General features: G+C 55.9%; 1 protein-coding gene across 1 annotated transcript in view; it reads left to right on the top strand.

Moving 5' to 3' along the window:
* TSPAN15 (tetraspanin 15) overlaps positions 1-11715 on the top strand; it is a 47890-nt gene extending 36175 nt beyond the window's left edge. The window contains exons 4-8 of the mRNA XM_032841450.1: positions 2978-3073; positions 5480-5596; positions 9485-9532; positions 10923-11039; positions 11522-11715. Of these exons, the coding sequence (XP_032697341.1) occupies positions 2978-3073; positions 5480-5596; positions 9485-9532; positions 10923-11039; positions 11522-11671 (528 nt within the window). The 3' untranslated portion in view covers positions 11672-11715. The remainder of the gene's footprint in view (positions 1-2977; positions 3074-5479; positions 5597-9484; positions 9533-10922; positions 11040-11521) is intronic.
* Positions 11716-12620: the final 905 nt, after the last annotated feature.

Below are 12620 nucleotides of genomic sequence, written 5' to 3'. Positions count from 1 at the left end.
GGTGGGCGGGAGGGGGATGTTGGGTGGGGAGTTGGTTTTCCTGCTCTAGTTGGAGCTGGCCCTGCTGCTATGAGCTGGTTTCGAGCAGGGCAGGGATGGCACTGGGAGTTTGGTCTCGGGGTAGGGGAGGAACAGAGGAATAAGGATTCCCTACTGAATCCCACAGTCCCGGAGAATGTAGCTGAACACAGCCGAGCACTTCACAGTTAAATTCATGAGCTGGGCAGCTTGCTTGTCTCACTGGAGTTTCTCATCCCTCCCCAGCCCCGTCACGGCACAAGGACCACCTAAGTTTCCTCGCATCTCTGGTATATACACACGCGCACACACACACGCACACACACGTGTGAGAGCACACAAGAGCAAGCCTGATCCAGAGAGGTCCCTGAGGGGGCTAGGGCAGCTGCTGCCCTCAAAGCCTGGGGCCATCTGTCCCTCCTGCCCATTTAGATGGGCCTCCAGCAGGGCCTCCCATCCCTGTAGGGGCCCAGCTCAGCTTACTAGATGGGAGGCCTGATTTTCACAGAGGCCTTTTTGGCGTCAGCAGGTTTGGAAAGTACCCAGTGACTGAGTTGGTTTAGGGAGGATGGTCAGAGCTGCTTACTGAAGAGGGAGCGAGAACCTTTCCTCATTGGGCCACTGGGCATTCCCTGTGCTGACCCTGCCCTGGGCCTTCTGCCCTCATCCCCAGGCACCTCAGCCCCTGCCCTGGGGGGAGTCCAGATAATCTGTGATGCAGGGGAGGGGCTGGGAGGTGGCCACTGGGCTGGGGTGCATGCAGAGGGACATGGAAGACCAGGACTGTGTCTGCAATGCCCTGAGAGTTGGCTGCAACAAGCTGACACACCCCTATGCATGTGACCCTGACCTTGGCTCACCCCCCCCACACCTCTGTACAGCCATGGGCCCCCTCCCACATGCCATTCAATGCAATGAATTTGTTCTCTTGCCCTACCCTGGGTGGTGGACTGACCCCCCAATCCTCATGTCCTGTTTCTTAGATGCCCCAACTGTACCCCTGCTGGCTGGCCTGTTCCCTCATCCCCTAGAGGAGTGGGCACCCCAGATTGGAAAACCTTCATGACCTGAGGGTCTCTGAGTAGGGTGGGCCTGAGGCCGTGGGGTCCCCGACCTGCCCAGGTTGTGCAACCAGCAGGTTCCTGCCCTGGGATCAGTGCGGGACTGAGGGCTGGCAAGTTAGCGGTCTTTCACGCGAGAGAGGGCCTGCCCCTGTCCCCGGTGCCCCCTGACACTGGATGCTGATGTCAGGTTTTGGGCTCCCCAGTCTATTTCTGAGCAGCTGATCTTCATCAGCAGAGGGTTGTCCTTCTGGCCACAGAGATAGATCTCCCTGAGCCCGTCTCCTTTGTTGCCTTGACTCCGAGCAGGGTGAGTATCAGGAAGGAGGTGGCTGAGGTACCCTTTGTTCCTCTCTCTTCCTGATACTGGAGATGGTTTGGGGAGAGGACCCCGCACTGGGGGTTTGCCACCTTGCTGCTAGCATCTCTCTGCCAACGACTGGTGGGGCGACCTTGGTCAGCTCACCTCTCCGGACTGCAGGTGTTTGTGAGGGGTCCGAGGCCAGGGGCTGGTTCTTCCTTGGGAGGCCGCTTCCACCTCAGGAAGCCTTTTGGACAAGACCTGAGGCCTTAGTTTCCCTTGGGATTAGCCATTTTCCAGTGATGATATGACGGTTATGGAGCAGTACTGGAGGGTATGTGTCTCCTGGAAGGAGAGGAAGATCTATAATACCGTGGCCTACCATGTGCCTGGCCCCTTGCTAAGCACATTTGTAGCTTTCGTTTATCTAAACTGAAATCTCTCCCAGGCAGAGGCTGTGCTCCGCATTTGGCAGGGAAGGAAGTGGAGGCTTGGTGGCTAAATGAGGTGTCTGAGGCCTGGGTGGCTGCTGGAACTGTTCTTGACCGTGGGCCTTGACGGCCCCTCTCAGCCTTGTCTCTGACCCTCAGAGCTGGCAGTTATCGCAAAGATAGGCCTGCAGGTTTGGTTCACAAGTGGGAAACTGAGGCTCAGAGAGGGCAGGTGGTGGTAGGGACTGCAGCGGCAGGACCAGGCCTGGAACCCAGGGCCCTGTTTCCCCAGTGGCGCCTGTAGGCACCTCCCCGGAGATCGTCTGGCTCCAGAGCCAAGAATGCCCCCTTTGTACCAGCACAATCTCTGGTGATCCGTGGGCCTCCCTGTGCTGAAAGCCCTGATTGTCGCTGGGAGCATGGGGCTGGGCTGCCCACCCTCCCACCCCCACCCCTCCCCGCTGTGGGGCCTTTTGTGCTCCTGGATTTCAGCACAACAGCCGGGCTGTTGATCCAGAAGGCCCAGTGTGACCGGGAGAAGGCTATGTGCCAGCGCCCCTCCCGGTGGGGAGCGTCCCCGCCCGAGGCGGGAGCTGGGCCTTGTCGTTTAGCACCGAGCCCTGCTGCATGAAGAGTGGCCCACTGGGGAAGTCAGGAGAGCTGATTTCCAGTCCCGGGCAGGGCCCTAACCAGCCTGTCATGCCCTGGGAGAGTCAGGCCCCCTCTCTGGGCCTCGGTTTCCTTATCCATGACACAAGAGTTTGGATAGCTGAGAAGAGCGAAGAGGAGGTCTGGAGGACAAAGACCCAGCTCGGGCCTGTCTTTGGGCAGTGGAAAGGGCACCAGCCGGGAACCCGGGCCAGCCAAGTCCCAGCTGGGTGTGGCTGCTTCCCCAGGCAGAGTCCCATCTCTTGGGGCCTGAGCTCTCTGATCTGTATAGGAAAGGGGGTGAATCACTCCTCCTTAGACATGGCAAAGGGACCCAGGCATCAGATGGGCACCGGGGTGCGGAGGGGGTGTGTGGTCAGGAAGGTAGTGCAGGTGGGTTGGGGGCTACTTGGGCTTGTGAGCACTCTCTTCTAGTCCTGAATTCTCGGAGCTCTTGGGTTGGACCTTGAGGGGGTGGGGAGTTGTCTGTTTCTTTCATAATGTCTCCATCGAAATAGACCATCGACTTTCTGAATGACAACATTCGAAGAGGAATTGAGAACTACTATGACGATCTGGACTTCAAAAACATCATGGACTTTGTTCAGAAGAAGGTGAGCCAGATGCCCTGGGTCAGAGATGTGCCTGCCATGCCCTTTGCCCCCGGCTCGGGACCTCACTCAGGAGGGCAGGGGATAGGGAGCAGTGGCTTATCCATTCCCAGAGCAGGGGCTGGCCAAGTTGGGAGGCAATGGCGTGGGCATGGATGGGCACCAAGGGTGGGGCCTGACCTTCTCAACCAGTCCTCTACCCATGTGCCTGGCCCAGAATGTCCTTATGCTCCCTGCCTCCCTTTAGTCACATAGATATCCCCCCGCCCCATCAAAATAAATAAATATATAAATAATAAGGTCCACTCTAACTACAAGCCACCTTGCATGGTCCCAGGGTATACTTCCCCAGTGGCCTAAGATCCTCCTTCCTTGAGGGGGCAGACAAAGTCCTCCAAGCTGCCCAGTTCAGAGACCTTTTTGCTGAGTCCCTTCAGTGATGGGGAGCTTAGTCCCTGCACATCAGGGACAGCCCTGAGCTAGATAGCACTCTTCCCTGATTCCACTTCCCCCTGCATTGGGGAACAGAACATGACTTCCCCTTTTCTTCCATAACACTTCTTTCAATGCAATGATCATCTTTTGGGGACATTGTCCCCCCCCCCAAGATCCCCTGCATCTGTGGGGTTATAATAACAGCAGTGGCAGGCCGGCACTGCCCTTGATGGCTTCTGCATATCAGTCTCACTTGGTTCTGAGCCTCAGGTTCTCATTGGAAGCAGGGGGTGGGTATCTTCCCCTAGACTGTGGTTAGCACCGCTGCTGTGTTCTCCTAGGCAAGACTCAGCCCTGGCGGTGCTTCCTGGGACACAGTCTAGGGGGCTGCAGTGGTCCTGGTTCCCGGGCCTCGTCCCCAGGGGGAACCACATCTCCCCATGCCCACGGCCACCCGCAGTGGCCACTCCCTTGGCTCAGGCCTTCACTGTAGTCACAACAGGTGCAGCTGCTGGGAAGCCCCGCTCTGCCAAGGGTGTGTCGGCCAGCTCCGGCCGCTGGATGAAGTGTGATGTTTTTATTGGAACCAGCGTTCCCCTGGCTTGGGGATTTCATTTCTCCCAGGGTGGGATGGCGGGGTGACTCATGCTCGGTGCCAGGCCCCAGGCTGCGTGCTTCACGCATAGCCTGACGTCAGTATCCTCAGCTCAGCTGTGCAAGGCCGGCAGGGCTCTTCCTGCTTGGTAGATGAGAATCTGAGGCCCAGAGAGGCCAATCAACTTGCCCAAAGTCACACAGCTAAGAATGGGAGGATGAGGATTTGATCTCTGGTCTCTTGACTCTTGAACTCAAAACAAATGCCCTTTGAACCGCACCTTGGGGAGGCACTGCTAGGTCCTAAGAGCTGACAGCCAGAGGGCACTGTGGGGACTCTGGAAGGGTGTCTTGTCTGGTTTGTGTTTCTCTGGGACCTGTGACCCTATCACTCCCCTAACTAACCTGCCATGACTCCCTATCACTCTGAATGCAATCCCGGCTTCCTACTTATCCTGGCTGACTAGGCTCCGCATGGTATGGCCAGGGCCAGCCTCTCTACCTCATCCCTCCCCTCTTGCTCGCCCTGCTCCCAACGCATGAGCCTCTGCGTGCTACCTACCCCGCTACAGCTCAGCCCGCATGTGCGGGGCCCGTGCACTGTTGACTGGCTTTTTCTTACTGTTCCAGTTTCAGATTAAATGTCATCTCTTCAGAGGGGCCTCTCCTGACCTCCCAACACACAGCCGCCCCCCAGCTCCCTTCTCCTTTCCCATGCCCCTGGTGCATGGCTCTACCACTGACCTTTCCATGTAGCGGTTACTCTGTCTCCCCAACGGAGCCTGTCCCCCACGGCCGTGTTACTTTGGCTCACCCTATCACTCCAGTGCCCACCATCATGCCTGGTGCCCATCAGCCCCTCAGTGGAGTCACCACTTTCCAGGGCACTGGCACCAGTGCAGGGGGGAGAAGCTAAGCTAAGGGGAAAATGAGGGCCTCCTTGCCACCCCTTCGGTCCCGAGCCCATGGCAGGACGTGAAGTGTGTGTTCCCCTGTGCTAAGAGCTGATGGGTGGCTGTGACATAGGGGCCACAGGGCTATGGGCATCCATAGAGTCCTAGTCTCTGGGACCTTCAAGGGTTGAGCAAGTGCCATGGGACATGAAGATGGGAACGTCAAGGGAGGACTTTCCCTCCAATATCTAGTCCCCCTTGCCCAGTTAATCTCCGAGAGGCTGCCCAGCCTTGGCTTGCATGCCTCTCCAGTGATGGGGTGCTCCCTACCTCTCGGGCAGCTGGCTGACAACTACCGCCTCCGGTTCCCCCCCTCCCAGGTGACCCGATCAGAAACCTCAGGGTCTCCTGGTGGGGCCCCTTCCTGGTGTGCGCCTGGGGCCTCGGCGGTGACGGCAGCCCCCTTCCCTGCTTCCTTTCCCCTCAGTTCAAGTGCTGTGGCGGGGAAGACTACCGGGATTGGAGCAAAAACCAGTACCATGACTGCAACGGCCCGGGACCCCTGGCCTGTGGGGTTCCCTACACCTGCTGCGTCAGAAACACGGTACCCACCCCCTCCTGTCAGACACCTCTCTCCCTTCAGGAAGGGGGGCGGGCAGGAGGCGGTGGTCATTGCCAAGGCGTCCAGAGTCTCCAGGGCCACGAGAAGGGGTACATCTGGGGGTGGGGGCGGGGAAGGTCGTCTTTGCTAGCCGCGGTCATTACTAGCTACTGAACATTTGCCACGTGCAGGTCTGTTTTAGGCTCTCTAGTCGTGGGAACTCACTTAGCTCCTTCCACAGCACGGTGGGGTTGATCCTTTTGTTTTATCCACCGCACAGATGAGGAAGTTGGAACACCAAAGCTTTAGGTGCCTGCCCGGCCCAGGGTTGGCGGGGCTGGAATGAGATGCAGGCTGCCATCGTGGGAACTATGCTCCAGACCCCAACGTGGAGGCGGGGAGATGGGTCCCCACCAGGGAGGACTCGTGGGGCAGCGGGCTCTGCAGCCCTCTCTTGGAGGCACCTGGGAAGGGGTGTGGGATGTTATGCCAGCCACAACCCCTCCCCAGCAGGACCCCCCGCTCAGTGCTGTCACTTCCACGGCCACTCGGGAGCCTGGTCCTCTGTAGTCACCACTTACAAAGGACGGGCTTCGTCAGTCCTCTGTGTTTAACTAACGTCTATCGAAACCGCCTGGTTTCTGGACTGGAATGAGGTGGCGATCTTCGCGATTACTCATGCCCTGAACAGTCATGGAAAATTTCTTTTTGAACATCTCTATCATTCTGTGCCCACTCCTGTATTCTGTAAACCAAGCAGCTGCCCGTGAGGCTGGGGGGACCTCCCACATGAGTCAGGGAGCCAGGGCCAAGTGCACCAGCCCTAAAAAAGCCTGGGCCTGGAGGGAAGGTTTGTTTGGGAATTTTAGCTGCCATTTTAGGGTAGCTTTCTGGGAAGGGGGGAATGCTGGGGAAGGGCCCAGCCTTTTCAGAGAAGCCCATGGGGGGTGATTCTGAACTTCATCACCGAGGGCAGTGACACCTGAGTGCCCAAGGCAAGCTGTCCAGGTCAAGCCCTATGTGTATTCCTTCATTCAATGGATGTTTGTGGAGCACCTACTATGTGCCATGTGATTCTAGGCTCTGGGGGTGCAGAAAATACATGGAGGACCCTCTGCCTGCATGGAACTGATGTTCTAGTCAGGAAGACTGATGAAATCAAGCAATAAGGGAGAGATAGGATGCTTGAAGGTAGTAAAGGCTAAGGAGAAAAAGCAGGGGTGTGGAAGACTGCAACTTCAGACACTGAGAACATAGGTTTTCAGTAAAACCCTGAAGGAAGTAAAGGGAGAGGCCCGGTATATCTGGAGGATGGGCATTCCTGGCAAAGAGAACAGCAAGTGCAAAGGCCCTGAGGTAGGAATTGCCCTGGTGTGTTGGAGAAACAGCATAGCTCCAGCTGGAGCAGAAAAGTAGCAGATTAAGTCAGGGAGGACCCAGGTATCCTGAAGGCATGGTCAGGACTTTGGTATTCCCGCGAGTGCCTGGGAGTCAAATGAAGGGCTTTGGTAGCTGAGTGGCAGATCTGACTGAGGCCTTACCTTAGGGTCACTCTGACTGCTGTGAGGGGCAGAAGTAGACCTGGGAGTCTGGTTAGGAGCTGGCACAGTGGTCCATGTCAGGTCAGACTGTCAGGGAAGTAGGCTCTGAGATTCTGGGTAGCAAGCAGGGTTTGTAGGAGGAATCAGCCAGCTGGGTATCCAGGAGAGCCAGTGGTGTGGCTCCAGTCTGGGTCCCATAGCCTGAGAAGCAGGGGAACTGATGGTCTATCTCCTGTCCAAAGGCTGGGAGGCTCAAGAGTAGCAGATTAAGTCAGGGAGGACCTGACTTAATCAGGTCCTCAGCTCAGGTCTGCAGTTAGGCAGGCAGGAAGAACTCCCTGTTACTTGGGGAAGGGGCAGAAGAATTCCCTGTTACCTGGCCTTCAACTGATTGGTTGAAACCCACCATTGTAGGGAGAGTAATCTGCCTTAACTCAGTCTGCTGTAACTCAGTCTACTGATTTAATGTTAATCTCATTGAAAGGCATCTTCACAGAAACACCCAGAATAATGTTTGACTAAGAATCTGGGCACCCCAAGGCCCAGCTAAGTTGACACCTAAAACAACAACCACATGTGACAATCACCACAAGGGACTGACAGCTAAGGCTCCTCCCAATTGTGCTTTCACACTTTCGGGGATTCTGGGAAAGAGAGAAATCAAGGAGAACACCCAGGTTTTGGCCCAAGCCACAAGAAAAGATGGGGCGGCCATCGCCTGTGAGGGGACAGCAGGGAGGCAGGTCTACGGAGCCTCTGTGATTTTCCAGCAGGGAGGTCAAAAAGGCACTTGGATATAGGGGGCTGGAGTTTGGGGGAGAAGTCCAGGCCGGGAGTATAAGCACGGATTCCCCCTGCAGAGAAGTGGACCGTGAAGCTGGCGTCTGGATGGGATCATGAGGTGGGTTATCTCTGGTTCTCTCAAAATCCCACCATCATTTTGTCTAAATAGAAAAGAGGGTGTTTCCTGCCTTCATAGAATCTGTGTCTCCTGCCTTCATAGAATGTGTGTACAAACGTATTTACTGTCCACTATTTCAGTTAGCCATAGATCTGAATGAACACACAGGAAATACATAGGAGAACAAAAAGGAAATTTTAAAAAATCAGAAGCTAGAGTCTTGTGCTTGGTGGTTTAGAGCTTCCTGGCAGCCAGAGGAAAAAGGGAGATGTGCTCTGACCATTCAACAGAAGAAGGCAAACCAGTCCCTCCGGGAAAGTCACCCTTACCCCTAGCTCTCAGCTTTAAGGGGAATGTCTTCTACCTGGCCTCCCACAGAGGATTTGAAGCAATGGAGTTCGTACAGGGTTATGAAACTTGTTTACACTAACTGATGTCCCCAAGACTTGGTATGGAAGGCAGTTTGCTGCTCCATTAAATGGTCTCCGACAGCTTGCCTCTGAGCTCATGTCCAATTTGTAGAGCTCTCCACTCGCTCATTTTTGGCAACCCTTTGGGGGCCTGTCCCTCCAGGGCTCTCTCTTCCCCTTCCCACTCACTTGCCAGACCTCCGATAACCCAGCTCATCAGCCCTGGGCCAGAGCGAGAGGAAGCACGCATGAAGAGCCCTCGTGAACTTTGCTGTGTCCGTCTTTGGGCTGCTCAGGAGTCCCCTTCTTGACTTTGACCCTGTGCCAGATGGACGAGGCCGCAGAGCAGCCTCAGAGCAGAGCTGGTGTCGGGGCCTGGGAAGCTTCAGCAGAGACTCTAGAGAGTTTGGTTCTGGGCACATCCAGGCAGGCTTTACCTTTGGAAAGACCATGGATGCCTCTTATCGCCCTCCTTGGAGGGGCTCTCCTGGCAGGGGAGGTGATTTCAGAGGAGGGGTCTGGGTCTGAGGACAGGGACCCTGCCTAGAGGGCTGGGAAGCACAGTGCCACGTGGTTACTCCTCTACCCATATCGTCTACGTACTTATTATGCTCATTGCGAGTCTCCCTTTCTAGAATATAAGTTCTGTGAAGGCAAAGACTTTCCTTGGTTCTCATACATTCCCAACACCTAAGAACAGTGATTGGTACATAACGGGTGCCCAATTAATATTTGTTCAGTCGATGAATGGAAGAGCAGACACGTAGTGTAGAAAACACAGTTCCCGTCATTCTGTCATGCACCTGCTTCCCGGGCCTGACCCTCTCCATGGGGTTTGCATGCACCGCCTAGAGAAACCACAAAACCTGAGCAGTGTTAAGTGGACCCTGGGTGGATTTGGGTCTGAGGGCACCTGGGATATAGTCTAGGCGGAGGGAGGTTATTTTGCCCGCAGACCAAGTCCTGGGAAAAGGGGAGAACAACAGTCCTTCGCAGTAAGCACGATGTAAGTGGCAGCTAATACCCATTTCTGTTTCAGACAGAAGTGGTCAACACCATGTGCGGCTACAAAACCATTGACAAGGAGGTAATGTCTTTGCAGTCTCTTTCCTTGAGAAAGGTTGCTCTTCCTGTCCCATCCCCAGAGGAATGCGAAGGGTCCCTGGGCGGGGGGAGGGGGCCAGGCTCCTGGCTTGGAGTCGGGGACTGCCAGAGTTTTCCATCTGTGCCCAGACACAGAAGGACTCAGGGAGCCAAGAACCCCCCAGGCTGGGAGAGCCTGCCTGGCTGTGTTTGCTGAGCACCTACTATGGCCTGCCTGTGGGAGGTCACCGAGCCCTTGCCCATACCGTCGCCCTAACCTGCATCCCCATGTGCCCAGTCCTGCCCAGCCCAGCCTGCCTTAGCCCAGCACCCCACTAGGCTAAGAGTGACACTGGCGTGGTGCTGAGAAGGGAGCTAAAAATCACGTCGACTTGAGATGCCTGTGTGTATTGGTTCTCAAAGTGAGGTCCCCAAACCAGCAGTGACAGTAGCCTGGGGGACTTGTTAGGAACAATTGTTTAGAAACGCAGGTGCTTCTGATCCCCATTACTGTTGGAGAGTCGTGGACTAGCAGAGGTTCTCAAGCTAACAGACCCGAAGGCCAGATTTTATAATAATCATCTTGTAATGCCCTAGTTAATTATCTCGAAATTCACAGATAACATAATCTGCCTACATACCTAATTTCAGAACAAGTGACAGATCTGACATAAAAGGAGAAATAGAACAATTTGCAATCAGATAGCATATTACACATGGAAATGCTCAGGCATTAGATACAACAGAGGACAGCACGGAAGGGTTTGCCCCACAGGGGCAGCTGGCTCGTGGGAGGGGGAGCCGTGCTGGTAAGGCCAACACCACGGACATTATTTTTGCCGAGTTGGGGTCTTTAAAATGGCAGACAATTCTTGATAAAATTCCAAACACAATATAATAATTCTTGAATGTATATCCTTTGGTAGTATTTCTGCAAAATTACATAGAGTGTATATACTTGTGTGTGCTGTGTATCTGCACGTGGCAAAACCACACAGAAAACACTTCGGTGTTTATGCGTCCCTGGAGTTGTCCTTTCGGCTCAGGTAATTCTGGATGGGTTTTCAGCCGTCTGGATGCCCCGGCCAACTTCTGAGAGGCAGGGGGGCAGGGCAGTTGTTTGTGGAGTACGACTGTCCTTAGCTCCGCATCCCCCAACTCCCCAAACCCAGCTGCCGTGCCAGCCACAAGTGCCACCACCATGTCCTCAGTGCTCTCTAGGGGACGCTACGGCCACGGAGACCCAGTGGTCTGGAGCCATCTGCTCCTACTGCGTGTGAGAAACCGAGGCTCAGACAGGTTGAGGGACTTGTGTGGACGAGGAGCGAGCAGCGGGGCTGGGGCTGGGGCTCTGCCAGGCGAGCGGGTCAGCCAGGCTCCTCCTCCCTGAGCAGCGGCTCAGCGTGCAGGACGTCATCTACGTGCGGGGCTGCACCAACGCCGTGCTCATCTGGTTCATGGACAACTACACCATCATGGCGGGCCTCCTGCTGGGCATCCTGCTCCCCCAGGTGGGCTGTCCCCCCCCCGCCCTGCCCCACCCTGTCCCTCCCGGGAAGGGAGCTAGAAGTGGAATGGTGGGCAAGGTGTCGGTTCAGAGAGGGCGGGGTGACGAAGGCTCTCCTACCATCAGTCTGGGCTGGAGGGCCAGAAGGAGAGCACCAATGACAAGAGTTTGCTTATAAAGCTCTTCCAAGTGCTTTGTAGGCACCACCGTCTTCAATCCAGTGAGGTAGGTACTATTATCATGCCCATTTCACAGAGGAGGAAACTGAGGCTTGGCAAGGTTAAGTGACTTGCCCAAGGTCCCCTTGATAATGAGTGGCAGAGCCGGGGTGGAGACAGGAGTCCTAGAATGGTGGGGCCTCTGCTGATGGGGCACAGGGAGGGTCTCTGGGATTTCCTGGGAGGATAGAGAAGGGACCGGGCTGGGGGCTGCCAGAGCCACCCAGATCCCCAGCAGGCTCTCACCCACCTTGCCCTTGCTCCTCAGTTCCTGGGGGTGCTGCTGACATTCCTGTACATCACCCGGGTGGAGGACATCATCATGGAGCACTCTGTCACCGACGGACTCCTGGGGCCAGGCGCCAAGCCCAGCGTGGAGGCGGCAGGCACGGGGTGCTGCATGTGCTACCCCAATTAGCGCCCCTATCTGGATGGTGCCGGGACTGCGCCGCTCGGGCCTCTGCGCGGGCGGCCGAAAGGGACTGTGGTTATTCTCCCTACACTTGGCATTGGCCGGAAGCACGGCTGTGTTGGCTCTGGTGGCCTGTTCAGGCCTCCCACGGCCACTGCCTCTCTGGGGAGTGGAGCCCCTCCCCAGCTCTGAGGTCCTGTGCCTGCCCACCCTCCTTGGCGTGGGGATCAAGGGCACCCCTTCTCAGGCCAGGCCTCTGGGGAAGGGGGTGCTCATTGCTCAGCTCAGGGCCCGTTTCATTTCTGGCAATGCCATGGCCTGTGGTGTTTATGCCCCTTTGAGGGTAATTTTGTAGTAATGCATAAGCGAGGACGGAAGAGACCATATGTGCTGTGTAGGGAAGGGGGTGTGTGTGGCCCCTCCAGGGCCCTGGAGTCCCTCAGCCACACCCCAGAGGCCAAGTTGGGCCCATCTCACAGCCTCCCAGGGACCTTGAGCCCTCCCCAAGACTGCTGCTTTGCTGACCCTGTTTTCTACCTGATTTTTGTAACATTCATTTTGTACACAGTTAACAGGAGTTTCTGACTAATCAAAGCTGGGTGGTTCTCCACACACCCCACTCTTGCCTCTCCGAGTCAGTTTATTAATCAAGCAATAAACACATGATTTTTTATTATGGTGTTTCATTTGTGCTCTTTGGGTCAGGAGGGGGGTGGGGAAGTCCTCCATTTGGGCTGGGAAGCCCCTCATTGGTGCAAAGATTGAAGGGGGCACCCTGGGACCAAGATCTTGGATGGCTTGGGACCCTGCGGCCCAGGGGGGTGGGCAGCTGGCTGGAGGCTGCCTGCTCCGGGTTTGGAATGGCCTCTCCCATTCTTGGTGTTGCTTTTGACAGCCTCTCCTTCCTGCTAGGGATTCACCTGTGGGAAATCTCTGGAGGGGGCAAAGATGGCCA

Source organism: Lontra canadensis, unplaced genomic scaffold (assembly GCF_010015895.1).
Source record: "Lontra canadensis isolate GAN:19392208 unplaced genomic scaffold, GSC_riverotter_1.0 scaffold3, whole genome shotgun sequence".
Classification (NCBI taxonomy): domain Eukaryota; kingdom Metazoa; phylum Chordata; class Mammalia; order Carnivora; family Mustelidae; genus Lontra; species Lontra canadensis.
This window is presented reverse-complemented; position numbering and strand designations above follow the sequence as displayed.